This window comes from Megalobrama amblycephala, linkage group LG19 (genome assembly GCF_018812025.1).
Source record: "Megalobrama amblycephala isolate DHTTF-2021 linkage group LG19, ASM1881202v1, whole genome shotgun sequence".
Classification (NCBI taxonomy): Eukaryota; Metazoa; Chordata; class Actinopteri; order Cypriniformes; family Xenocyprididae; genus Megalobrama; species Megalobrama amblycephala.
Genome location: NC_063062.1, coordinates 19,688,910 through 19,715,802, shown reverse-complemented (window position 1 = coordinate 19,715,802; position 26,893 = coordinate 19,688,910). Strand labels below are relative to the sequence as shown.

Below are 26,893 nucleotides of genomic sequence, written 5' to 3'. Positions count from 1 at the left end.
GGGTTACTCACATTACATTTAGTAAAAAACAGTATCTTTTTTTTTTTCACTATTTTGAATATGAACTTTTTGAGGATAAAATGGCACATAAATGGCTAGCCAATTTTGATTACTAAGATTTCATTTAGACTTACTGTAGAAAACAAAAGATATAATTTTAATAAAAATTAACAAATGGAATATTTGCTCAACCAATACCATAAATATATTGTGGTCTTACAATATTTGTTTGGTTGTCTTAATAATTTTCATCAAAGTTCCATTTCTTCAACTTTGATATAAAACATAAATGTCATTTTAACTGAATGTAAATCTTAAATGTTTCAGTTTAACCAAAAATGTAAAGAGCTATCTAACATAAGGTTTAAAAATCTAACATAGAATTCAGCCAGGCTTTTTTTAATATATATATATCGTAGCTGATTGAGTGTCATGATTTGTCTGAGGAGTGCGGTCAGCGCTGAGCTGACTCTGTAATCTGACTCTAATGGTTTCCTCAGCGACAGACGTGGCTTTGTTGTAATCATGCATCATTCATGAAGATAAACTCATCGAACAAGTGAGACACTTTCTCTTTTCAAGTTGGATTTATATAAGGTAGAACTATCTGTTATGTTTGTATTTTATATTTGTATTATGATGTACAGCAAGTACACATTTCATTATGTTGATTATGCTTGTAGTGTATATTTCTTTCAAACACCTTTGTGGTGATGATATTGAGCTTATATGAAATGCTTTGTCTTTTTTAGGATGGAAGAGTGTTTGCATTTGGTTTGTGAGACCATCGGTGTACATGAGGATGATGAGGTCGGCGTGGACGTCATCTGTTCCCTCTATAAGAGTGTCTTTCTCATCACCGCCAGCCTGGAGGACACAAAGAGAGCTATTTCACAGGTGAACATTCATCACACCAACACTCATGAATGAGAAGAGTGAGACAGAAAATAGAAGTAGAAAGATAAATAAATAAAAAATGTTTAAAGGTGCCCTAGAACGCTTTTTCACAAAAAAAATGTAATATAAATCTAAGGTGTCCCCTGAATGTATCTGTGAAGTTTCAGCTCAAAATACCCCTAAATCTAAAATAATAGATTTTTTTTTTTAATTCATTTTTTTAACTGCCTATTTTGGGGCTTAATTAGAAATGCGCCAATTCAGTGTGCTTCCCCTTTAAATGCTCACGCTCCCCGCCCCCAAGCTCATGACTCTATAATACATTGCATATACAAAGTTCACACAGCTAATATAACCTTCTCCGTGAATACAGTAAGAAACGATGGTAACTTTAACCACATTTAACAGTACATTAGCAACATGCTAATGAAACATTTAGAAAGACAATTTACAAATATCACTAAAAATATCATGTTATCATGGATCATGTCAGTTATTATCGCTCCATCTGCCATTTTTCGCTGTTGTCCTTGCTTGCTTACCTAGTCTGATGATTCTGCTGTGCACAGATCCAGACGTTCTGCCCTTGTCTAATGCCTTGATCATGGGCTGGCATATGCAAATATTGGGGGCGTACACCCCGACTGTTACGTAACAGTCGGTGTTATGTTGAGATTCGCCTGTTCTTCTGAGGTCTTTTAAACAAATGAGATTTATATAAGAAGGAGGAAACAATGGTGTTTGAGACTCACTGTATGTAATTTCCATGTACTGAACTCTTGTTATTCAACTATGCCAAGGTAAATTCAAATTTCCATTCGATGGCACCTTTATTTGTAAATTGTCTTTCTAAATGTTTTGTTAGCATGTTGCTAATGTACTGTTAAATGTGGTTAAAGTTACCATCGTTTCTTACTATATTCACGGAGACAAGAGAGCCGTCACTATTTTCATTTTTAAACACTTGCAGTCTGTATAATGCATAAACACATCTTCATTCTTTATAAATCTCTCCAACAGTGTGTAATGTTAGCTTTAGCCACGAAGCACAGCCTCAAACTCATTCAGAATCAAATGTAAACATCCAAATAAATACTGTACTCACATGATCCAAAGCATGCATGCAGCATGCATGACGAACATTTTGTAAAGATCCATTTTGAGGGTTATATTAGCTGTGTGAACTTTGCTGTTCAAGGCAAGCGTGAGCTCCGGGGGTGGAGAGCGTGAGGAATTAAAGGGGCCGCAGCATGAATCGGTGCATAGTTAATAATGCCCCAAAATAGGCAGTTAAAAAAATTAATTTAAAAAAATCTATGGGGTATTTTGAGCTGAAACTTCACAGACATATTCAGGGGACACCTTAGACTTATATTACATCTTGTAATAAAACGTTTGATGGCACCTTTAAACAAATGAGATTTACATAAGAAGGAGGAAACAATGGTGTTTGAGACTCACTGTATGTCATTTCCATATACTGAACTCTTGTTATTCAACTATGCCAAGGTAAACTCAATTTTAAATTCTATGGCACCTTTAATTTGATATCAGAGTTTCATGTGTTCAGGTCAGAGGTCAGAGTGGAGGGTTGTTATGCTCAGCTAGAGGAGTCCTGCATGTTCTCCTAGTGATGGAGAAACAGCAGGAGAACAGAGAAGAGGTATTTAATTTCATTCCATATTTCTTTAAAATATTCTGCTTTATTATTGCTATATATATATATATTGATTCAAACAGCCACGTGATCTTATTCCTAAATAATAATGATCTGCATGTGTCTATTTAACTTTTGACAAAACCACAACGGAAGATCTGCACTGGCGCTGACGCTGACCCAGAGATAGAAGTCCCCTTTCAATATCAGTCTCTCAACGTTGCGTCATTGATGACGGATTGGGAAATGGGGAAACACCTTTGTCCTGCAATACTAAAGCCTGATTGGCATAACAACATTGCATCACAATATCCAGTGGTGTTTAAGCACGTGAATCAGGGGCAGGAACGCCCCGTATATAGCTGGGCACTGGGTGCCATTTCCTCAGAATCTTTCTCCTTCATGCAAGACTGTGACATCTTTTGTCTTTTCATCGTTGAGTCATCACCAAAAAGTGGATTTAAGACTACAAAGTTCACCCTTGTGTGTTCCAGTGAATAAGAATGTTGTTGATGCCTTGTTCTGTCTGCACAGTACCTATTGAACTTCCCTGTGCCCATGCAAAAGCTGCTGTCAAGAGCTTTATTTGCCCTCACTGTGAGGCCAAGAGGGTCAGGACTCTCTGGGTTCAGATAACCTTCAAGCGCAATGAGTAACTTGCCTGCAACCCACCGCACCCCCCCCTCAGCTGCTCCCTCCAAGCCGCCGAGGAAGAATAAACGGCATCTCGATGTGGTGCACAACGGGTTTAGTAGTGAGCTCTTGGCAGCTCAGAGCAGGCATGCCTCCCACTTCCCAGACCCTTCCTCACCACCAGTGGCGTACGCTGAAGCTTGTGCCCATCCCCCTTCATGCGACCTCATTTCATTCAGAGCACCAGGTGAGGAACAGTACAAAGCCATGTCCATGGTGGTGTGCGATTTGGCTGGTCCACCAGTCATGTCAATGGCTACCCACAACAGCAACATTGAATTCACAGACAGTAAGCTTCTATGTGTGCTGTCGAAGGTGTTTGAGGAGCTGGATTGATGGCGTGGTCCCCCCTGTGGAACCCGGGTGCAGCAGGTTGGACGAGCGGTTCCCTTTATCCTGGCCTCCTTCTAAAAACTGCAAAGGCTGGCTCTGTTCTTACCTGAGGTTAATGCCGAGGTGACGAAGATGTGGCACGCCCCGTATTTGGCTCGTACCCATGTCTCCAACTTGTTGACATCCGTCAATGGTGTCAACGTACAAGGATATCCAAAATATGGGAGGGGGACCTTGCCTATTAGGAAAGTCAAGAGAGGAAGAAGAGTTTGCCGCTAGATGTCAGGGATAGACCGGTACCTAAGCTTGCCCGTCTGTTGCCCGACTGAGTGCTTGTTTTGTGTGTCCCTGCCTGTTGCGGGCAACAGAAATATGAATTATTGTTGTGTTTGTGTGTTTTGTGCAATAAAAACAAAACAGCCTCACAAAAAGAGCTGTTCTCCTCTTCCAACTCTTACTCACCCTCATGGCATGAACAATACCCCACCCCTGAGCGCAGTCTTGTGGGTACCCCCGGCCTGCGAGGGGCGATGGAGGTATGCGGCAAGCAGGGCGAGGCAGAGGGCCCTGAGAACGGGGTGAGGTGACGCTCATTAACACTCGCGCCACACCGGTCTCGACTTTCTCGACTAGCATAGAAGGAGGAGCAACGACAGTGAAGGACGAGAGAGGACCATGCCTGGACTTTACATTATGTTTGTTTATGTGTGTGTGGCAGTCGTCCGTGAATTTACTCTTTGTCAGTCAGTAAATAGTGTTTGGATTTTGGCCCGGACGATTATAAGATCATCCTCAGACCGAGAGAAGGTTATGTTCCTAAGGTGCACTCAACCCCATTCAGAGTCCAGGTTATAATGATTTCAGCTTTTGCTCAGAGCGAATCAGTTGTGGGGAACACTTCCCTTTCGCAGCTACTTTGCCCTGTTTGTGTTTATGTGAACCGCACTAGATGGTTCAGGCTCTATAATTCACAGAATGTGACATACCCTATAGGTGTTCAAGCCCACTCTACAAGAGGTATGGCTTCTTCATCATCATGGACCTGTGGGATGTCCACTAGAAACATCTGCTCAGCAGCAGGATGGAGGCTGAAGGCACCGCTTGATTTGTGTATTCCACTAAGGTTGTGTATATTAACTGAGTTAATACCACTTATCTCTTTGTGATATATTAACTGAGTTAGTACCCTTCACAGTAACACGCCGTGATTGGACTACGTTCCCCATAGCTTCATCGATGATGCAACGTTGAGAGATATGATATTGAAAGGGAATATTTGGGTGCCTGAATTTGAAAATCATGAAGGGTTCAATTGTGATGTTATATTTTTTGTGAATTAAAAGATGTGAACTGCTTATGATTTCTGTAGCTGTATTGGGAGCTCCAGATGTTGAAGGCTGGTAGAATCGATCGTACTCTCAAACAAAACAAACAGTCCTCAACAATCAACTTTGTCTCTAAACAACAGGTAAAAAACTAAATCATACTAATTCATATATAAATTAATGTATTCGATATGGAATCATATAATATAAATTATTCCATATTTCATTTTATATTTATATTTATGTTTTAAAAGATTTTTAGTTATTTAGCTTTGCACTCTATTTTATCTGGAATCATGATCATTCACTCATTTGTAAATCGCCTTGGAGAAAGGTGTCTGCTAAATATATGCATACATACTTTATGTTCTGTATTGTTTTCTTCTAGGAGCAGGATCCAGAGCAGTTTAGTATCTTGTGTCTTCAGAATAGAGCCAAGAGACTTTACACCAGGTCACTTTAAACACACAATCTTTCGTTCATGTGCTTACACTCACAAATTTACCACATATTCCTTCTGCTTTCTGATCCAGACTTGTTCTTGATGGTGTTTGGAGTGTCCTACCATCTCTTTCTCAGAGGAATGCTGGCATCATGCAACCGGGCAGGATCTCTCCCAGCAGTACCGACATCCTCCAACTCCTATACTACAAATATGACGTCATCAAAGAGCACCTGTACAGAGAGATGTTACAGGATGAATATGGTACAAAATATTCAGAGTACTCAAACACTTCCTTTCAAAGACTAGTTAAAAAGTTTTTTTTTGGTTTTTTTTTTCACATCATTAAAGGTGTTGTTTGGTGGGACTCGATGTCAGAGTGGGATCAGACAGATTGTGTGTGTGAACTAGGAGCATTTGTAGAGCAAGCTTTCAGACACAGAGACCTTTTTCAGTTGAGTGGGCTGCCCGGGGCCCTCCGGTGCTACAGGTACTACTAGCTATTTGTGCATCTTTCTAAGGGTGTAACAATTAATAGATAAGAATTGTAATGTATTATAACTGGTTACAATTAATCATAATATCATGCAGTGCAAAATAAGGTGCATTACAAGACATAATGATTTGATGGTATAATGCATTATATATAACGGCTTTCAGTAAAGTGTTACCAAATACATTACTACTTAATTATATTTGATGAATATCGTAGGAGCTGTGGTTCTGTGGTCTTGCGAGGCTGTCCTCAAAACGTTAAACCTAGAGATCAGGCTTGGTCATCCAAACCGAGGGAACAGGCTTGGTCCGCTGTCAACTTCCTGTCGGAGCTGGAGTCACATTATCAAGATGAGAAGGAAGCTATCAGCGCGCTCATAAACAGGTCATTTAAATTGTGTTCATTGGTTGATGAATTCTCAAAAATGTAATGCTGAATTCAGAACCGCATACTGCTGATACTATTTTCCTCATGTCTTTCTATAGCCAAAATAGTAAGAGTAGTAAGTTAGTATGCGGTTCCGAATTCAGCATATGTGATTGGCTAAAAGCATCAGTAGATCGAATACACCACAGTTGATGACCTGAAGAAGAAAACTAACCATAGAAGAAGACAGTTTAATGTTTTTGCCCACTATAGTGCCCCTACTGGCAACCCTGAGAATACAACACGAACACAATGGCAAGAAATTTGAGAATGCATAACTGGAAATGTTGACATTCATATACTGCCATAGTTAAGCATGACTTTTTAATGTAAATTTTAATCTATGATATTAATGGTAATATCAATGCTAATGGTTGCAGGTGTTGTGATGTGATTTATTGCTCCTGCAGAGTGGGACAGGAAGCTCTGCGTGTAATATATCTCAGTATGTGTGTTGCTGTGCGGAGAGCCGAGAGAGAAAATCAGTCCTACACAGCGCTGCTAGTTGCCAGACAGCACTGGGACAGATGGTGAGCGTGTTAAATATGGGATTTAAAACGCTGACACGTACACCTATTTTCACTCCAAAGTGTGCAAGCTTGAATAAAAACCATCTCTATGTGTTCTAGGCCTTATATGAGAGGTTCAGCCAGTCAGGACCTTGCTAGAATCTGGCTTCAGGAAAATATTGATCCCACTGCTAAAAAACAGCAGGGCTGGAAAAAAGGAAATTGCGCACAGCAGGTACTGTGTGCACATACTCTTAATTTGCTGCCCTCCAAATTCCTATTTATTAATTTGAAAGTTACGTGTTCAAGTTGGAATAAAATGAACTTGTTGGGCAATTTCTCTTGTTCACTTACCAACAAGACAGAAAGACTTTTTAGTGTTGATAAAATGAAGAGGGTATGCATTAAATGTGCTGTTGGTACACCACCAAAAGTTTGAGGTCAGTTTTTGGGTGCGATTTTTAATGTTTTTGAAAAACATCTCACAATGCAACCAAGGCTTCATTTATTTGATCAAAAATACAGTAAAAACAGTAATATTTTGGAAATATTATTACAATTTAAAATATTTTAAAATATTTTAAAATGTAATTTAATTCCTGTGATGGCAAAGCTGAATTTTCAGCATCATTACTCCAGTCTGATTTGCTGACAATTTTGATCAATTTAATCCTTGCTGAATAAAAGCATTACTCTCTTTCAAAAAAAAAAAAATTGTGATTTTTTTTGAGTTTATATCTCACAATGCTGAATTTTTTTCTCAGAATTGCGAGTTATGAAGTCAGAATTGCGAGATATAAAGTCAGAATTGTGTGATATAAAGTCAGAATTGCGTGATATAAAGTCAGAATTGTGTAATATAAAGTCAGAATTGCGAGATATAAAGTCAGAATTGAGATACAAACTCACAATTGCGTGTTATAATGTGCAATTTTGAGGGAAAAAAGACAAGTTTTTTTTCTCAGAATTGCAAGTTTATTTCTCACAATTCTGACTTTTTAACTCGCAATTGCATGTTATAAAGTCAGAATTGTGAGTTTATATTATGCAATTCTGACTTTATAACTCACAATTGTGAGTTTATATCTCGCAATTCTGAGAAAAGAGTCAGAATTGTGAGATAAAAAGTCGCAATTACCTTTTTTATTTTTTTATTTAGTGGCAGAAACAAGCTTCCATAGAGAGTGGTGGAGAAAACATAATAAAATCATTTGGTCTTATAAATTATTTGGTCTCCTCATTTGGTCTCGGCTTTATCAACAGTTCTGAATATACTGCTTAATACATACATTCATGTATGATTATCTCAAAAATATAATCATTCCAACAAAACTTGAAGCCAGCAATATTTGTTTTATGGGCTTTTGTTATGTGCAGTTGTATTGTAAGCTGTTTATTTTCTTACTCATCAGGCTGTGCTGCAGTTTTTGGTTCTGTGTCAGGAGCAGGAAAGGAAACAGTTGGTGGAGATCTTGCACAGGGTTTCCCTGAGTGACCTCCAGGGGCTCCGAAACATTCAGGAAAACAACGGTTAATCAACTACATATAAAAAAACACAAATATCACAATTAAAGGGATAGTTCCCCCAAAAATTATTATTCTGTCATTATTTACTCACTCTCATGTTGTTCCAAATCCATAAGATTTGCATGTAATTTTTGGGTGAACTAGCCAAAATGTACCAGTAACTTTGCAGTAAAATATGCCTTCTCTGGTTTTCATTAAAAGTGTGTATATTTGTGTCTTTAAGATGTGGTCCATGGAAACGTAATGGATCAGAACTGTGTGTTGAGCCTGCAGCAGATTAAAGCTTCTCTACAGGAAGCACATGGTTCTTGTACTGGACCCTTCATCCCAGGGTGTTCTCAGATAGATGTCTCATGGGTAGAATGTGCCATTCATTTGCTGACCCAGCTGACACAAACACATGAAGAAGAGGCCTGGACTGTTTTATACTCTCTGCCAGATTTGGTGAATCTCACACACACTCACAGGCTATGATCTGAATAGCACACTACCGTACTACTATTATTATTTCTGCAGTATTTAGTATGTATGCTTCAGTATGCATGGAATACACCTAATACATTTGCTAAAATGTGCAAATGCTGGGTATCCCAAATTTCCAGTGTGATAAATGAGATTTAAACCCCAATTTTTAACATCTCTATCTTTTTAATAACTTGTTTGATCCAGTCTCTTTCCCTTCTCAGCACCCTGAGGGTCTTTGGACTTTACTTCGCAAATATGAAAGTGAACTGCACAGACCCAGTTTCCACAACCTGCATGAAGTTTTGCAGTCACGTGTACCAGCACACGCCAGCAGAGGCACCAACACAGTGAATGCTGACAACGTAATGGCAAATGACCTCTACTCTTAGACATCATTAATCACAAATCAAGCTTTCCTGATACCAAAATCATCTATGGACTAGATCTTCAGCAAGGCCTCACTTTTGCTTTTAACAGATGATACCTAGAACATATGCAATGATCTGAAGAACCGACACTCTTAAAAATAAAGGTTCCTTATTGGCATCTCTGGTTCCATGAAGAACTATTCAATGTCCATGGAACCTTTCCATTTTTTAAAAGGTTCTTTATAGTGGTTTATATTATATACTACATATTTAAAAAGCCCTTCACACTAAGAAGAAAAAATGGTTCATTTAAGAACTATTGACAGAAAGGTTCTTTGGGGCATTGCTGTGAAAAACCCCTTTTGAAACCTTTATTTTTAAGAACTTTTTTTTTAATATCCAGAGAACCATATTACAAACCTAAGAATCCTTTATTTGAGAAATGGTTCTTGATGCACAGAATATTCTTTGCTGAACATAAAGTACTTCAAGAAGCCATTGAAGAATGGTCACGTGAAGAGATTAACTAGATATTCAACTGAAGGGAATACAAGGTGAGTAACTGTTACCTGTGTCTCTGTTAGGAGAGAGAACCGGAACATGAAGAGCCGTCAGATGGTGAAAAACAAGAACTCTGCACCGGTAAATGACAAACATTCATATGCCACACCCTTCATATAATGCCTTAAAGATGAATATGGATACAAGGAAGTGTTTTAACATAAAAACTAGTACCATTAATCATATATACATGTACACTATAGCATTCAAAAGTTTGGGGTCATAAGATTTTTTAATGTTTTTAAAAGAAGTCTCTTATGTTCACCAAGGCTACATTTGATTGATCAAAAATACATTAAAACAGGAAAAAATATTGAATTGAAAAATACTAAAATATTATTAAAATTTAAAGTAAGTGTTTTCTATTTTAATATATTTTAAAATGTAATTTATTCCTGTGATGCAAAGCTGAATTTTCAGCATCATTACTCCAGTCTTCAGTTTCAAGTGATCCTTCAGAAATCATTCTAATTTGCTGATTTGCTGCTCTTGAAAACATTTTCTTATTATCAGTGTAATATTTTTGTGGAAACTGTGTTTATGTATTGTTTTTCCAGGATATTTTGATGAATAGAAAGTTCAAAAGAGTAGAATTTATTTGAAATAGAAATCTTCTGTGACATCATAAATGTTTTTAATGTCACTTTTGATCAATTAATGCACCCTTGCAGAATAAAAGTATTATTTCCTTCAAAAAATTTTACTGACCCTGTTTTGATGGTGTATAAATGTATACATTATAATAGAACTTGAGATATAGGCAAATCATTTATTCTGTATTTTTGTGTTTGAAGGATGTGGCATGGTTTTAGATCCAGAAGATACTCCATATTTAGAGATCTTGTGTGTCAAAGACCCAAGAAATGAAGTGAGCATGATGGAGTCGAGGGATGGAGACAGAAAAAGAGAAGAGGGAGACATTAAGAGCAAAGGAGACCTTGAGGAGATTCCAGTGGAGAAACAAAACTCTCTGATCACCCTGGCCTGGAGTAAACCAGCCCACGGAGAGAATCACATTCAGGTACATATGCACAACACACATGCACTCTTTCTGTCTTAAATCACCTGTTTGTTTATACATAGAAAGCTTCGTTTTCTGCAGGAATTGAACTCGACTCAACAGAAAGCAGAGGCTGTCTCTATTGCAGTGCAGGAGGATAGAGCTAATAACACGCGTGGCCTGGACACAAATCCACATGATGTGAACATTTACACACACCAGGAGAACATAAGCACCGTCTCACTGCAGCCAAGTGCACAATATGAAGAAACGCATTCAGATAATGAGAAAGGAGAAACACAGACACAGATCCAACAAGACCATTCAGGCTTCATCACAGTAAGTGTATCACTTCCAATTAATTTTGACCCATTATGTGAAATATATGTGAAATTAGGAATAGTTAGATTGGTGATATAAAATACAGTGCCCTCCACAATTATTGGCACCCTTAATAAATATGAGCAAAGGTGGCTGTGAAAATAAATCTGCATTGTTTATCCTTTTGATCTTTCATTCAAAAAGTTCACAAAATTCTAACCTTTCATTGAAGTAAAACGTTTGAAAGTGGGGGGAAAATCACATTATGAAATAAATGTTTTTCTCCGATACATGTTGGCCACAATTATTGGCACCCCTAGAAATTATTATGAGTAAAATATCTCTGAAGTATATTCCCATTCATATTTACATTTTTTAGCACACCAGGGTGACTAGGAGCATGAAATTGTCTAGCCATGACTTCCTGTTCCACAGGAATATAAACATGAGGAAACACAAAGGCCAAATTCCCTTAATCTTTCATCACATTGAGTAAAACCAAAGAATATAGTTCTGATGTGCAGCAAAAGATTGTTGAGCTTCAAAAAATATAAAGTGGCTGTAAGAAAATACCTAAAACATTGAAAATCCCCATTTCCACTATCAGGGCAATAATTAAGAAGTTCCAATCAACTAAAGATGTTACAAATCTGCCTGGAAGAGGACGTGTGTCTAAATCGTCCTAATGCGTGGGGAAGAGGAAAGTTTGAGTGGCCAAAGACTCTCCAAGGATCACAGCTGGAGAATTACACAGATTATTTGAGTCTTGAGTCTCAGAAAGCCTAAAAAAATTATCAAACAGCACCTAAATCCCCACAAGTTGTTTGGGAGGGTTTCAAGAAAAATCCTCTGCTCTCATCCAGAAACAATCTCTAGCATAGTCAGTTGTCAGACACGACTGGAACTTCAAACAGGACTGGCTTCTATGGTCAGATGAAACTAAAAAAATAGCTTTTTGGCAGCAAACCCACCAGATGGGTTTGGTGCACACAGGGATAAAAAGTACCCCATGTCCACAGTTAAATATACTGCTGGATCTTTAATGTTATGTGCCTATTTTTCCACTGGAGGTCCTGGACATCTTGTTCAAATACATGGTTATGATGGATTCTATCAAATACCAACAGATAAAAAAATAAAAAAATAAAAATCTGACCGCTTCTGCTAGAAATCCAGTAATGGGCTGTGGTTGGATCTTCCATCAGGACAATGATCCAAAACAAACATCAAAATCAACACAAAAATGTGTCACTGAGCACAAAATGAAGCTTCTGCCATGGCCATCCCAGTCCCCTGACCTGAACCCTACAGAAAATGAGTGGAGTGAACTGAAGAGAAAAAACGCCAACATGGAGCTGGGAATCTGAAGGATCTGGAGAGATTCTGTATGAAGGAATGATCTCTGATCTCTTGTCAGGTGTTCACCAAACTCATCAGGCATTATAGGAGAAGACTCAGAGCTGTTATCTTGGAAAAAGGAGGAGGTTGCAAAAAGTTTTGAATAAAAGGATGCCAATAATTGTGACCAACGTGTTTTGGAAAAAAACATTATTTCATAATGTAAGTTTCCCCCCACTTTCAATTATTTTCCTTTGAATGAAAAAACAAAAGGATAAACAATGCAGATTTATTTTCACAGCCGCCTTTGCTCATATTTACCAAGGATGCCAATAATTGTGGAGGGCACTGTATGTACTTGAAATGCTCCCGAGATTGTAATAATGCACTAAACTTTGAAAAGATATGAATTGATTTCACAACATCTTAACATCTTTACAGGTTACTCCTTTGTTAAATATTTATATTATTATTTCATCATTAAAATTTCATGAAACATTTTTAAGTATTTGTTTTGTTTATTTATTTAGTTAGTTTGTTAGTTAGTTACTAAGTTAAGTTTACAATAATAAATCTTTCACAATAATTATACAACAAATATCATTGTTTTTTCCAGGCTGGGCAGCAACAGGAGATTATACGAGATGACGAGCTTACACACCAACCTCTTGGGGACACCTATCAGCCCGAGTCAACACCACCCACTGCTTCACAGCTGCTACAAAACACTGACACAACAGACACTAGCACAGCACCAGCAAGTGTCCATTTCCCAGACAGTAAATCCACGCAAACCTTTGAGACCCATGAGATGGAGGTATCACTTCAGGAGCAGAGGAACGAGGAGATCTGTGAGAGAGTGGGTGAGGAGCAGCAGTTACAGCGGGAGGCCACGATGCGCTGCCTAGTAGACATCCAAAGGAAAGCAGAGCGACGCTGGCAACGAGACAGAGACAGACAACTACTCAGAGTGAGCAAACTCATCTTCACAATAACTTTGGAATGCTTCACAATATTCATGGAAGCCCATTTCGGCTACACAAGAGAAAAAAAAGCATGCTTCGGTAAATTAAAATTGACAAAAAGTTTACATTATGAGATACTGATCACAACTATGAGATAAAAAGTCAAAATTATGAGATGGTTATAGTTTACATAAAAAGGTGAAATTACGACAAAACAAGAATGAGATAAAAAGACAGAATTATGAGATACTAAGTCATAATGAGATCAAAACTTAAATTGACAAAAGCTAAAATGATGACAAAAAGTATTTTCATAATTTGAGTTTTTATGCCACAGTTACAACTTTTTATTAGAATAAATATTACTTTACCTTATATTTTTGACTGTCCATAATGAGGATGTCATAATTTTGGCTTTCTTATCTCATAATTATGACTTAGTATCTCATAATTTAGGCACAGACATGGCTTAAGACTAGTCCCATGCAGGCTAAAATGCATGTTTGAGCTGTTTTAACTGAAAGCAAATTGTACTGACATATCTTAAAATATGTCAGTGCCGTTGTTTTGTCTCAAGATGCAAAACAGTTATGTTTTTTCTAAGACACATTTATAAAAGGTACTTAAATGTTCTAATTGAACTAAGAAAAAAGTTTATACTTGTCTATTGAATTGCGAAGTAAATTGTTTTCATCTGTTAAGGTTCAAGAGCGACTGGCCATCGTCCAGACTCGGAAGGCAGATGAAGATCTGTTGGGCCTGACGCAGGAAGACACACTCAGGCATCTGACCGACACGCTACGACAGGTACACACAGATTCATGTGCATTCTTTCACACACCACTGTGTGGACATGATGTAAATGTTGACTGAATGTTCTAGGAGGATGAGCAACAACAGAAAACTTTAGTGAGAGAGAAACTCCAGCAGATGAGGAGAGAACGCTCATGCATTCTCCAGACCAGACGGGAGAGGTAACTTGTGCGCACACATGCTAGGCTAGGCTAGTTCATTCTGATAGTGATCACCAGGTATTTTATGGCATTTAAAGGACTAATTCACTCTAAAATTAAAATGATTTTAATCATTCACTTATCATGTTCCTGATGTCCTAATTCTTATGGACCACTTTTATGGAAGCCCATTTTCAACACACACAAAAAAAAAATCATGCTTTGGTAAATCATAATCATGACATTAAAATCAAAATTATAATATAAAAAGTCAAAATTATGACAATATTATGATGAGTCGAAACTGAAATGTTGAAATTATTAAATAAAAATTAAAAGTTATGAAATACTAAGTCATATTTATGATGTAATAATAGAATGTAATAATTGTGACATAAGTCCAACATTGATATATTAATTAAAATTAACTTTTTAAATGGTGAGATAAAAAGCCATAATTATATGGAAGCTTGTTTCAGCCACAGAATAAAAAAAAAAAATCAAAAGGTAACTGACTTTTTATCTTGCAATTCTGACTTTTTTCCCACTCAGAATTGTGAGATATGAACTCACAGTCAGAATTGTGATATACAAACTCACTCTCTAAAAAAATATGGGTTAAAAACAACCCAAGTTGGGTTGAAAATGGACAAACCAGTTGGGTTTAATGTATACCCAACCTGCTGGGTAGTTTTATTTAACTCAACTATTGATTATTGTTTAAAAACTTGCTGTATTGCTTGCTTAAAATGAACCCAAAATATTATAAAATATTTAATGAATACTAAATAAACATTTATTAAATTGCTTATTAATAAATGTTCACCTTTTGATTATCATTGTTGCCTCAAGTAATTATGTGTATGATTTTTAATTTACAACCTATTTTGGGTTCATTTTAAGCCAGCCATATAGAATTTTTTTAAACAATAGTTGGGTTAAATAAAAATACATACATTTAACCCAACTGCTGGGTTTGTCCATTTTCAACTCAACTTGTTTTTAACCCCTCTTTTTTTTTTCTTCTCACAATTGTGAGAAAGAAGAAAACAAAAACATTACCTTTTGTATTCCGTGACAGAATATGGGCTTCCACACCAAACAGCCTGTGGTGATTCAAAAAGATCAGCATCAACAATCTGCTAGTTTTTCCATTTGTGGGGATAGAAAATGAAAGTTGTACTAATCTATTTGTTTTGGTTTTATAGAAATACTGCTGGATTTAAAGAGCTTCTTGCACCCACAGCTCAACGCATGACAGAAACTGAAGAAGGACACTAGTGTGTACTCAAACCCACTTCTACAAACATACAGAACACACAGCAAAACATTCATCAACTTTATTGATGTATGAGCACAAAAGTAACTAAGTTTGAACGACAGCAACTTGTGTTCGAGATTCAAACACTTTCCTAGTTGCCAATGATAAATGCCGCCCCCAATAAGTTTATATTAGTGCTTACAATGCATGCACACATTGGCTGTTGATCTTTTAAGAAGACTGTGGTGTTTCTTTGGCAAATAATAAATTGCATGACTCTTATACCTTTATCATAGACAGTGAGCACATTAAAACACTTTTGGGTTTGGTTTGCTTTGTATTAATCTCAGTGTGTCGCCCACATGCATATTATCCTGTCCTGCCATTAAATACAAACCAGCACTTCCTCTGAATTATTAGTACAAGATGACTGACAATGCCTGAATAACTGGCAAGTATATAATGGAACACGATTGAACATTTTATTAAACTCCAGGAAACTGCACAATGCTTCAGTCTTTTTTAACAAATTTGTGCGTGCGTGTGTTAATTATAACTTAAACAAAACAGTCTGCCTTCCCACAGACATTGTGTTTTATATATTCAGAGAGCATATATACTGTGAAAGTCTACAATGGAAATGAAATTAGTGAATAAATTATTTTGCTTTGCCTCTAGTTATGCTTGTCTATCCTTTTAAAACGATGCATGAATGAGTTTACTTGTAGGTTCGCGTGTGAGATTGCAGTACATAATGCAAGTGTAAGTGTATGTCTATATATACTGCAAGTGTGTGTGTGAGATCGGTTCACTATATGATGAACGTGGAGGGTGGGGATTGTATCTGTCCGACAAAAGGGAATCTAAACACTTCTCCAAACTGGGACTACTGGTGGGCGCACTGCACCCCCGGACCATGCGGACCCCCTTCCTCGTCAGAGCTGTCGTTGTAAGCTTCACGGCGGTGACCGCCAGATGATCCCTGACTTAGGTCAAAATCCTGCAGATCAACTTCTTCCGCATCCGCTGAGATGACAGGAACCTCTGTACGTGACGGCAACAGATCTTCCAACTCCTGTATGAACAGACACAGATGTAAAATAACTGTTTGGATATATTCATCGACAGAAAACTAATCATGTTATATGGCTCAACACACTAAGTCTTTAGTGTTTAAATCTCGTTTTCTTGATTTACAGCAAATACGATGTTTTACCATGCCTAATATTGATCTAGCTTACTGCAGTGTTCATTAAGTGTCTCGTAGTAGCCGCCGAACGAATGCAGAGTAACACTCTTACAACTTTCATCACACAAATGTATCTAATATAATAAACAGCGCTGCGTTACCCCACATTACGCTTGACCGGAAGAAGCAGAGACTGCAGCATAATAAAAGTTCTGCAGCTCTCGAGACGTGTCGCGCTCCTCTCTCATTAGCAATCGCTCCAGCGACCTACTTTCTGCTCGCACATCACTCGGCCCTGCTCGGCTTCATACTACAGTAGCGTTAATAATCTCATCCATGAACATGATTTCTGCCTGAGTCCCATCCAGATTCTTTTCCACCGGCTGTAGATGTGAAGACAACACCTCCCATGATTTTGCGAAATCAAGGCGTCATCAAGCTACCGCTTTGTTTTGAAAAAGCTAACTCACCGTTAGTTTCTCTGTGCTGATCCAGCCGTTCTCAGGAAATTGCACGTCAAACTTGATGAACAGATCTCCTTTCTCAAACGGGTTTCTGTACTGAGGCATTCCTTCCCCCCGGACGACCCTTATAGAACCTGAAAAAGGACACAACAACAATTCCTAGAATATATTCTATAAAAACATGAACAAAACACTGACCAAAATAATTGTGCTCACCTGGCTCTATGACTTTGCCTGGGGGATATTTGATGACGAGATGTCGTCCATCGAGGTGTGTGAGCATGAACTGAAATCCACAGAGCGCCTCCACCAAGCCAATCTTGTGGCACATGTGCAGATCATTTCCATCACGACGAAACTCCTATAAACAAATACATAATACTGAAGGTTTTGGTCTTTAACAGTAGTGGAAAATGCATTTACTTACATTGTAGTGTTATATTTCTATAATGCAAATATTCTCATTCTGCAAAACAGCACATCCTAATAGCCAGAAAGTACTTAAGAGCATGCATATAATTGAAACAAAGTGCACAATCATTTATCAAAACAATATTTGTGCTTCAAAATCATATAAAGTCCCCATGTAGTCAACAATTTTATTCCTTAAAACTCATCTTTGATCACAAAAATGACATATTTAAATGTTTTTTCCTATGAATTTTTTCATGCCTTAAAATTACTTGATTGCAACACTACACCTTTGCTTCATTTATTATACGTGGATCATGAATATGCAAATTAGCCCCACCTTTATGTATTGCTCTCTACAATGTCAGACACATAACGGTAATTAATATGATTAGGCTTTTGCTTGACTTTTGATTTTTAAAAAGCTAATAATGTGTTGCTAATGTTACACAAACCATAGAGACTGAGCGACACGCGTCAATCTGAAAACCACGCCCACCGGAGAGGAAAACATTCCAACCCTCTCCAATGACTTTGTATAACGTGAAGCTGCCTCCTTGTCATGTCTGACTCCAAAAGCTGCTGTGTGACAGGGTGTACAGCAAATAAGCTAAAAAACCCAGAACTAAGTTTTTATAAGCTGTCAACCCAAAAAAAACAAGCACTTAAGGACACAAAAGTGGATACAGGCAATTGAGACAAGCGCAACGTGTCATATTACTCTGAGAATGACGCCCACTGGAGGGGAACGTAATAGGTGACAGAATAAGCTAAAGAAAATATATTATTTTTAACCATGTCAAAGAATTATTTCACCACCCTATGTGAACCTGCACACGTAGGCGTACTGAGTGTCAGGATCCCACAATTTACCCATTCTTCCTGCTGATGCTTCACATCGTATTGCCTGTATCCACTTTTGTCTCCTTAAAGGCTGGCTTTTACGGTTTGGTAGCTTATAAAAACTTTGTTCTGGGTTTTTTAGCTTGTTTGCTGTATATCCTGTCACACAGCAGCTTTTGGGCATTGTTCCGTTTTTAGTTTTAAGTCAAATGACAAGGAGGCAGTTTCACGCAATACAAAGTCAATGGAGGGGGTTGGATCACCCCCCCCTTGTTTGGGCGAGGCCTAAATGCGTTCTGTCTCTATGTTCCTGATTTTTCATGCTGATTTTTCATATCAACAGAAAAATATGCCTTGATAGCCTGGCTTCTCTTGAGAACTCTCTGCTTCACAGCAGTTAATAATATGCTAAAGCCTGCCCGCATGTTGACGGGATTGGTTAGAACATATTTGTAACGTAGAGAACGGGTGATTTCAATCCGCATTTTTGAGACTGTTTTTGATTTACTGCAGTTAAGGAGAAAATACTCAATAATGGTGCTGACTTATGAATTTGCACATGGTTTGTCTTAATACATATTAAAAACAACAACATTAAAAACTTGATTTTCACCACAGGGGGTCTTTAAGTTAAATGAATCCTAATTTAATATTTGAAATCCTATATGCAGCACAAGTAATGTTTTTTATGAGCAATCACATACATTTATAGACTTTAGTGTGCACATTATCTAAGGAAGGAACAAAAATTGTGTAATTACTGTAATTAAATACATTAACTGATAATCAAAATAGTTTTCCAACTATTAACTCTTTTCTGCTCTTTGTGTATGTTTTACCTCATGATCTTTCTCCTGCAGCACCAGTATAATGTCTCCAGGCTCTGTGTTGGGTGACTGGTCCGCCTCTCCACTGAATGTGATCTTCTGTCCATGTTTCATTCCTTTATCCACATGCACCTCTAAGACCTTCACCTCTTTACACACCTTACGACCGTCACACTCTTTACAGCGGTCTTTCTCATGGATCACCTCCCCTACAAACACAACCAAGTGTTGAATTTAGACCATCACAAATCATGTTCACTGCATAAAAACAATAAAAAGTAGTACTGAATTCTCACCCTCTCCATTGCAGTCGGTGCACACAGACTGCATCTGCTGTACCATGCCAGGAGCCAACTGTCTGATCATGATCCGCATACCGCGGCCCCTACACGTGGCGCACTTCTGCACGGCCCCCGTTTTACCCCCTTGACTGAGGAAGAGATATGGGGAGGAAAAGGGGGTATTTTGGTTAAAGTCTATAGAAACTGTGCTATTAAGCTTTTTTACATTTTCAGCTTTCTTTGGAGTGTAATGTTGCTTTTTAAATGTGAAAAAGTCACTCTAAAAGGGAGTTATTCTCTATATCAGTAAGCACTGTTTCTGAACTATATGAAATGCCTCGATTGTAGTCTTGAGTGATTCTCCCAGGAATAAACACATCACAATATTCCTCATTTAAATAATTCCCGCCTAAGGCATATCCAAAATAATGGGGCGAGGCCTGGCTGAGTTGCGTTAATAGTGTGTTGAAACACTTGGTTATGGTAAGGGGCGTGACATTTCCGAAACACGCTCAAAGCTGTTGACCAAACAACACTTCATTCCAACCAATAAGAAAACACTGTGCTTTTTGAAAGGAGGGGCTTCATGGAGACAGGAACTAAACAGAGTGTTACTGACAGACTGGGAAGGGAGGTGCTGCAATAATGTTAAATATGTGAAAAAATAATGTGTTTTTTGAACATTCAAGAATGAAAACCTATTCTAGTAGCCCCCAAAAACAAATATATATATAGGTCCTCTTTGGTTTTATAATCCTTAAAGATGTTGCATAAAATCCTGCTCAAAACACTCACCCATTGCAGGCACTGCAGAGCACGTTCTTGCTTAGCTGTAGTTTGGTTGTTTTTCCATTGTACAGATCTTCCAAAGACACTCTATTAGGTATTAAAAAAAAAAAAAAAAAAAAAGAGAGAGAGAGATTCAAAATCCTTTGTTTAAAGACCTTTTCTTTCATGCATTTTAATAATGTTATATAATGTGCACAGATAAATCATGCCCGATAAGAACATGTATTAGGTAAATAAAATACAATAAAGGTCTCATTTGTTAACTTTAGTTAATGTATTAACTAACATGAACTAACAATGAGTTAATAATGTATTAGTAACACATTAAGCTTAAAAAATGTATTGTTTGATTGTTCATGTTAACTAAAGTAGTTAACTAATGAAACCTTATTGTAAAGTGTTACCAAATAAATTTTGATTTCATGGCATGCAGACTTAAAAATAGGTCATGCATAGAATAATTTGCCATCTTGAACTACTCCAGGAGAAAAGGCACAAGTTTTTTTTTCATATTCAATTACTTCAGTGGATGGATCATGTCCTCTCCTCTCCGTCGGCCACCGTTCCGGCTTCTGCTGCTCTGGCCTCCCATAAAGCCGAACAGACCTCCGCCAAAGATGTGAGAGAAGATGTCCTCCATTCCGGCTCCGCCACCGCCACCCTCACGCAATCCTTGTTCCCCATACCGGTCATACAAGTCCTTCTTCTCCGGGTTAGTCAGTACTTCGTATGCAAAACTGATCTCCTTAAACTAACAAAAACATTGAATTAGTAAAAAGGTCAAATTATTATTATTTCGTTAATGGCTTTCAGAACTTACATTTCCATTAAATGAGAACTCACCTTGTCACCTGCATTGGGGTTTTTATCAGGGTGGTACTCTTTTGCTAGTTTCCGGTATGCCTGAAAATAGATATCACTAATTAGTGATGATGTACTAATTAGCACTATTACTAATTCCCATAATCAGAGTTAAGTCTGAAATTTAAATGTTCAGTCTGATAAATATTAATTTCTCATAGATTTACAGTGGGTACGGAAAGTATTCAGACCCCCTTAAATTTTTCACTCTTTGTTATATTGCAGCCATTTGCTAAAATCATTTAAGTTCATTTTTTCCCCCTCAAAGTTTTTGACAGAAAAACACAGAATTGTTGACATTTTTGCAGATTTATTAAAAAAGAAAAACTGAAATATCACATGGTCCTAAGTATTCAGACCCTTTGCTGTGACACTCATATATTTAACTCAGGTGCTGTCCATTTCTTCTGATCATCCTTGAGATGGTTCTACGCCTTCATTTGAGTCCAGCTGTGTTTGATTATACTGATTGGACTTGATTAAGAAAGCCACACACCTGTCTATATAAGACCTTACAGCTCACAGTGCATGTCAGAGCAAATGAGAATCATGAGGTCAAAGGAACTGCCTGAAGAGCTCATAGACAGAATTGTGATCTGGCCAAGGTTACAAAAAAATTTCTGCTGCACTTAAGGTTCCTAAGAGCACAGTGGCCTCCATAATCCTTAAATGGAAGACGTTTAGGACGACCAGAACCCTTCCTAGAGCTGGCCGTCCGGCCAAACTGAGCTATCGGGGGAGAAGAGCCTTGGTGAGAGAGGTAAAGAAGAACCCAAAGATCACTGTGGCTGAGCTCCAGAGATGCAGTCGGGAGATGGGAGAAAGTTGTAGAAAGTCAACCATCACTGCAGCTCTCCACCAGTCGGGGCTTTATGGCAGAGTGGTCCGACGGAAGACTCTCCTCAGTGCAAGACACATGAAAGCCCGCATGGAGTTTGCCAAGATGGTGAGAAATAAGATTCTCTGGTCTGATGAGACCAAGATAGAACTTTTTTACCTTAATTTTAAGCGGTATGTGTGGAGAAAACCAGGCACTGCTCATCACCTGTCCAATACAGTCCCAACAGTGAAGCATGGTGGTGGCAGCATCATGCTGTGGGGGTGTTTTTCAGCTGCAGGGACAGGACGACTGGTTGCAATCGAGGGAAAGATGAATGCGGCCAAGTACAGGGATATCCTGGATGAAAACCTTCTCCAGAGTGCTCAGGACCTCAGACTAGGCCAAAGGTTTACCTTCCAACAAGACAATGACCCTAAGCACACAGCTAAAATAATGAAGGAGTGGCTTCACAACAACTGACTGTTCTTGAATGGCCCAGCCAGAGCCCTGACTTAAACCCAATTGAGCATCTCTGGAGAGACCTAAAAATGGCTGTCCACCAACGTTTACCATCCAACCTGACAGAACTGGAGAGGATCTGCAAGGAGGAATGGCAGAGGATCCCCAAATCCAGGTGTGAAAAACTTGTTGCATCTTTCCCAAAAAGACTCATGGCTGTATTAGATCAAAAGGGTGCTTCTACTAAATACTGAGCAAAGGGTCTGAATACTTAGGACCATGTGATATTTCAGTTTTTCTTTTTTAATAAATCTGCAAAAATGTCAACAATTCTGTGTTTTTCTGTCAATATGGGGTGCTGTGTGTACATTAATGAGGGGAAAAAAATGAACTTAAATGATTTTAGCAAATGGCTGCAATATAACAAAGAGTGAAAAATTTAAGGGGGTCTGAATACTTTCCGTACCCACTGTACATTGAAAGAAGGACCAGCACCAAAGAAACTAGAATATCACAGAAATGTAAATTAACTTAAAGGGTTAGTTCACCCAAAAATGAAAATGATGTCATATATTACTCGTTCCACACCCGTAAGACCTTCGTTTATCTTTGGAGCACAAATTAAGATATTGTTGATGAAATCCAATGGCTCAGTGAGGCCTCTATTGCCAGCAATGTTACTGCACCTCTCAAGGTCCTTAGAGGTACTAAAAACATATTTGAAACAGTTCATGTGAGTTCAGTGGTTCTATCTTAATATTATAAAGAGACAAGAATGTGTTTTTTGTGCCAAAAAAACCCCAAAATAACGACTTTTCAACAATATCTATATGGGCCGATTTCAAAACACTGCTTCAGAGCTTTAAGAATCGAATCAGTGAATCAGAGCGCCAAAGTCACGTGTTTTCAGCAGTTTAGCCGTTTGATAGGAGATCCGAATCACTAATTCAAAACAAAAGATTCATAAAGCTCAGAAGCTTCATGAAGCAGTGTTTTGAAATTGGCCTATATAGATATTGTTGAAAAGTCGTTATTTTGTTTTTTTAGCCCACAAAAGTATTCTTATTGCTCTATAATATTAAGATTGAACCACTGAAGTCACATGAACGGTTTCAAATATGTTTTTAGTACCTTTATTGACCTAGAGAGGTGCAGTAACATTGCTGGCTATGCAGGCTTCACTGAGCCATCGGATTTCATCAACAATATCTTAATTTGTGTTCCAAAGATGAACAAAGGTCTTACGGGTGTGAAACAACATGAGGGTGAGTAATTAATGACATTATTTTCATTTTTGGGTGAACTAACCACTTAGCAACCACCCAGTTCACCTTAACAACATAATGCAACAGCAAACACCCTAGCAGGTTAGAACAAATGACTTAATTTAGTATTATTTTTCTAATTATTTTTTTTTTTTAAAGTACTTATTAAATAAGTAATTAAGTAAATAAAAATAAAATAAATAAATTAAAACAAATAAAACACAAATGAATGTCATGTAATTAATTAAAATAATTTAATAAATAAATTTGGATCAAGAATAATTTGGGAATCATGACTCCTAGAATCGGAATTGGATTGAAAATTCCCACCCCAGTTGGCAGTACACCACTCACATTTTCAAAAAGTGTACAAATTCAATTTCTCGGTAGTTGACAAATATTATTTACGTGATTTTTAGGACTGTGTAATTGAATGTACTTTATCTGACAGTGTATTTGTAATTGTGGTTATTATTTAGATTTTTCATCTTTTTCTACACATTTTCTACACATTAAGCAGTATTTAAATAGTCCTGCAGTTTGCCAAATTAATTTTTAAAAATTCAAAAATACTCAAAAAATATTCCATGTAGTCTCTCAATTAATCTAAGGCCACGGAACAACATGTAAATAATCAAAAATAATTGTAAACAATTTTCTAAACAGTGTTACTATGTACTATATGTCACACTGCTTAATATTTTGTCAAAATCCTTTACCATTTTAATTACTACAGTACATAATCTGTGACTATTAAACTAAAGCCATGTCATTGAAAACCCCAGTTGTGAGTATGGAGGTGAAGACCCCAATTTCCTCAACATCTGACAGATCAAAAGAAGCCGATTTCTCATTTCTCGCCTTATTTTTGGTCTTGCTGTGCTTTCTGAAATCCTTCGTGTGGACACAATCAAACAACAACAACAAAAAGCCAACATAACACTCAGGCAACTTGGGCATCAAGGCCAGAGCCCGTTCACCTTCTAACAAAGGACTGAACACAAACATGATGATTCATATTTTAAAAATACCTAAAACAATACATTTACGTTGCATTACCCATCTCTAAATCGTTTCATATCAGATAGCAGCTCAGGTTCAGCACAGCAGCTGGTAAGCTAAGCATCTCCTTCCACTGTAAAGCTCTTGAACTGTAAGAAGCACCTTCAGCTGTCTGCAGCACCTGGCTGATGCTCACAGCCTAAGAACACTTACAGCAATACACATAGTAAACAAACAACATATTTGACCGTGTATCTTTCAAATCCTTCCCCAAATTATTTCCAGATCCAAAAAAAGGCCACACTGGAGGATCTCAGCAGCATGCAACCTACAAAACACACCAGTGGCTGCTGCTACACCAACATGCAGCATCCCGCGTCACGCGCATATTTGGTTTTGTTATGATACGATACGCGGGGCGGAAAGGACTGTCTCTACCTTTTTAAGCTCGTTTTCGGTGGCTGACGGAGATACTCCGAGGATGTCGTAGAGTTTTGTGTCTGCGACGTTCGCCATGTCTGCAGACCAGTGCAGCAGCTGCGCGAGGAGGAGCGGAGAGAGAGAAAAGCCGGCTGCGTGACGTCACGTGCGCGCCGCCGCGTCATTGACTCCAGCGCGTGCCTGAGTACAGTGCGCGCGCTCGCTTGCTCTCCTGCGCCACAGTGTGATTGATAAACAATCATGTCTTTTTGGACATGAAACAATTATGTTTTTCTATATTTCATTTATCTGTGTTATTTGCTTTTATTGTGTCATATTATGCCTCTCCCTAAAACCTCAAATAAAGTTTTGATTACACATCTGTAGGGGGGAGTGGGGTAAGATGAGCCATTTGTTACTTATGTGGTCCTCAAGATAAGGGAAAATGAAGCAGAAGTATAATGAAAGTATGTTAAGTAATTTCAGCATGTTTCCTAAAAATATCTAAAAATATGTTCTAAAAATATGGCTTCTTATAAAAAGTGTTCATGTGGCTCAATTTACCCCAGGTTATGGGTAAGTTGAGCCGAGTCAGTAGGTGGGTGTAAACTGACCATCTAACTGAATCTGAATCAAACCCATGTGAAATTGTAAAGATAATTTACTTCTTTTAAAAACTAATTTAATAATCAAATTTATGTTTACAAATATTCATATTTCTTTTCTTAAAATTAACTTAAACAAAATAAAACCAACAAAATGAAGTTGAAATTTCAATTTCTTTAATTTTTTGCATTTCTGAAACAATATGTTGAATACCAAAGTTGTAACCTTCCCAAAAACAGACTAAACAAAGAGTTTGTTGAGTAAAAATAAATAAAAACTAAATAAGAATAAATAAATGTCACTGAAACAAATAAATATTTTAGTCAAAAGGTTCTTGACATGGTATTTTTTTCTGCAGTGTCGACCATGTTAGGCCATTAGGGACTACAGGTGGAAAGATATATATGATTAAACAGCCTCTGGTTCATATCAGAGAAGGATTTGTTGTACTTGTACACTGTTCCTATCAAATAAACTTGAAAAAAAAAAGACAAAATAAACCAGTTGCGTAATATTACAATGAAATTATACCAGTTTATACTTCATAGATTTAACTTAACTTCATTGCCTTATTGTGGGGTAAGTTAAAACACTGGCTCAATTTACCCCACAACATTTGGCTCACTTTGCCCCATAGCTGCCATTTTAGGAAAAACAAGCTAGCTTACCAGTTCAGGCTAATATTTAGCTAAATGACTTGCATAGTTTTATACGTTGTTAAATCACCAATATGCATCATAAATATTTTTAGACCTGAACAAATTTGCTTTGATGAAACAGCCATTACATCTGTTATGTTAAAATTTTACTTTGACAAGCCAAAAACAGTTATTAAAGTAAATAAGCGACTTCCACTCCTTCCATGTGCTTCTCCTTTTCACAGTCTGGCACAAATGATGGGTGGTTCCAAAATATATTGTCACATGACAATAAAAGTTTATGTTCAATAAGATACAGGGGGTAGGTCAACTTACCCACTGGCTCATCTTACCCCTACTGCATGCTCTAGTAGTCTTTCATTTCATTTCTAATGACTGCATTTGTTTAAATGTCTATTTTGTCTTTAGAAAATAATACATTCAATCATTAATTATTAATAATAATGAATTGTATTAATTA

At 37.5% G+C, this 26,893-nt stretch overlaps 2 protein-coding genes across 4 annotated transcripts; one reads left to right on the top strand and one right to left on the bottom strand.

Annotated features, from left to right (window-relative positions):
• The first annotated feature begins 95 nt into the window (after positions 1 to 95).
• On the top strand, positions 96 to 16,042 carry LOC125253868. 2 transcript variants are annotated; one of them, XM_048168105.1, is made up of 19 exons: positions 96 to 897; positions 2,468 to 2,560; positions 4,950 to 5,048; positions 5,294 to 5,358; positions 5,439 to 5,611; positions 5,699 to 5,837; positions 6,060 to 6,227; positions 6,680 to 6,799; positions 6,899 to 7,013; positions 8,191 to 8,308; positions 8,529 to 8,749; positions 8,992 to 9,132; positions 9,723 to 9,780; positions 10,494 to 10,720; positions 10,802 to 11,038; positions 12,975 to 13,328; positions 14,026 to 14,130; positions 14,206 to 14,297; positions 15,485 to 16,042. In XM_048168105.1, exons 1-19 carry the CDS (start codon positions 730 to 732, stop codon positions 15,555 to 15,557), a joined length of 2,766 nt encoding a protein of 921 aa, XP_048024062.1. In that variant the 5' UTR covers positions 96 to 729; the 3' UTR covers positions 15,558 to 16,042. The 2 variants fall into 2 exon arrangements, with proteins under 2 accessions (XP_048024062.1, XP_048024061.1); XM_048168104.1 differs by having other exon boundaries at positions 5,439 to 5,837.
• dnaja2b (DnaJ heat shock protein family (Hsp40) member A2b) lies at positions 15,602 to 25,365 on the bottom strand. Of its 2 annotated transcripts, none has more exons than XM_048168129.1 (9): positions 25,187 to 25,365; positions 21,185 to 21,244; positions 20,863 to 21,092; positions 20,348 to 20,428; positions 19,568 to 19,701; positions 19,284 to 19,480; positions 17,407 to 17,551; positions 17,197 to 17,324; positions 15,602 to 16,612 (listed from the first exon to the last, which is right to left on the bottom strand). In XM_048168129.1, exons 1-9 carry the CDS (start codon positions 25,262 to 25,264, stop codon positions 16,424 to 16,426), a joined length of 1,242 nt encoding a protein of 413 aa, XP_048024086.1. In that variant the 5' UTR covers positions 25,265 to 25,365; the 3' UTR covers positions 15,602 to 16,423. The 2 variants fall into 2 exon arrangements, with proteins under 2 accessions (XP_048024086.1, XP_048024085.1); XM_048168128.1 differs by lacking the exon at positions 25,187 to 25,365 and adding an exon at positions 24,608 to 24,769.
• Between the last annotated feature and the right edge of the window lie 1,528 nt (positions 25,366 to 26,893).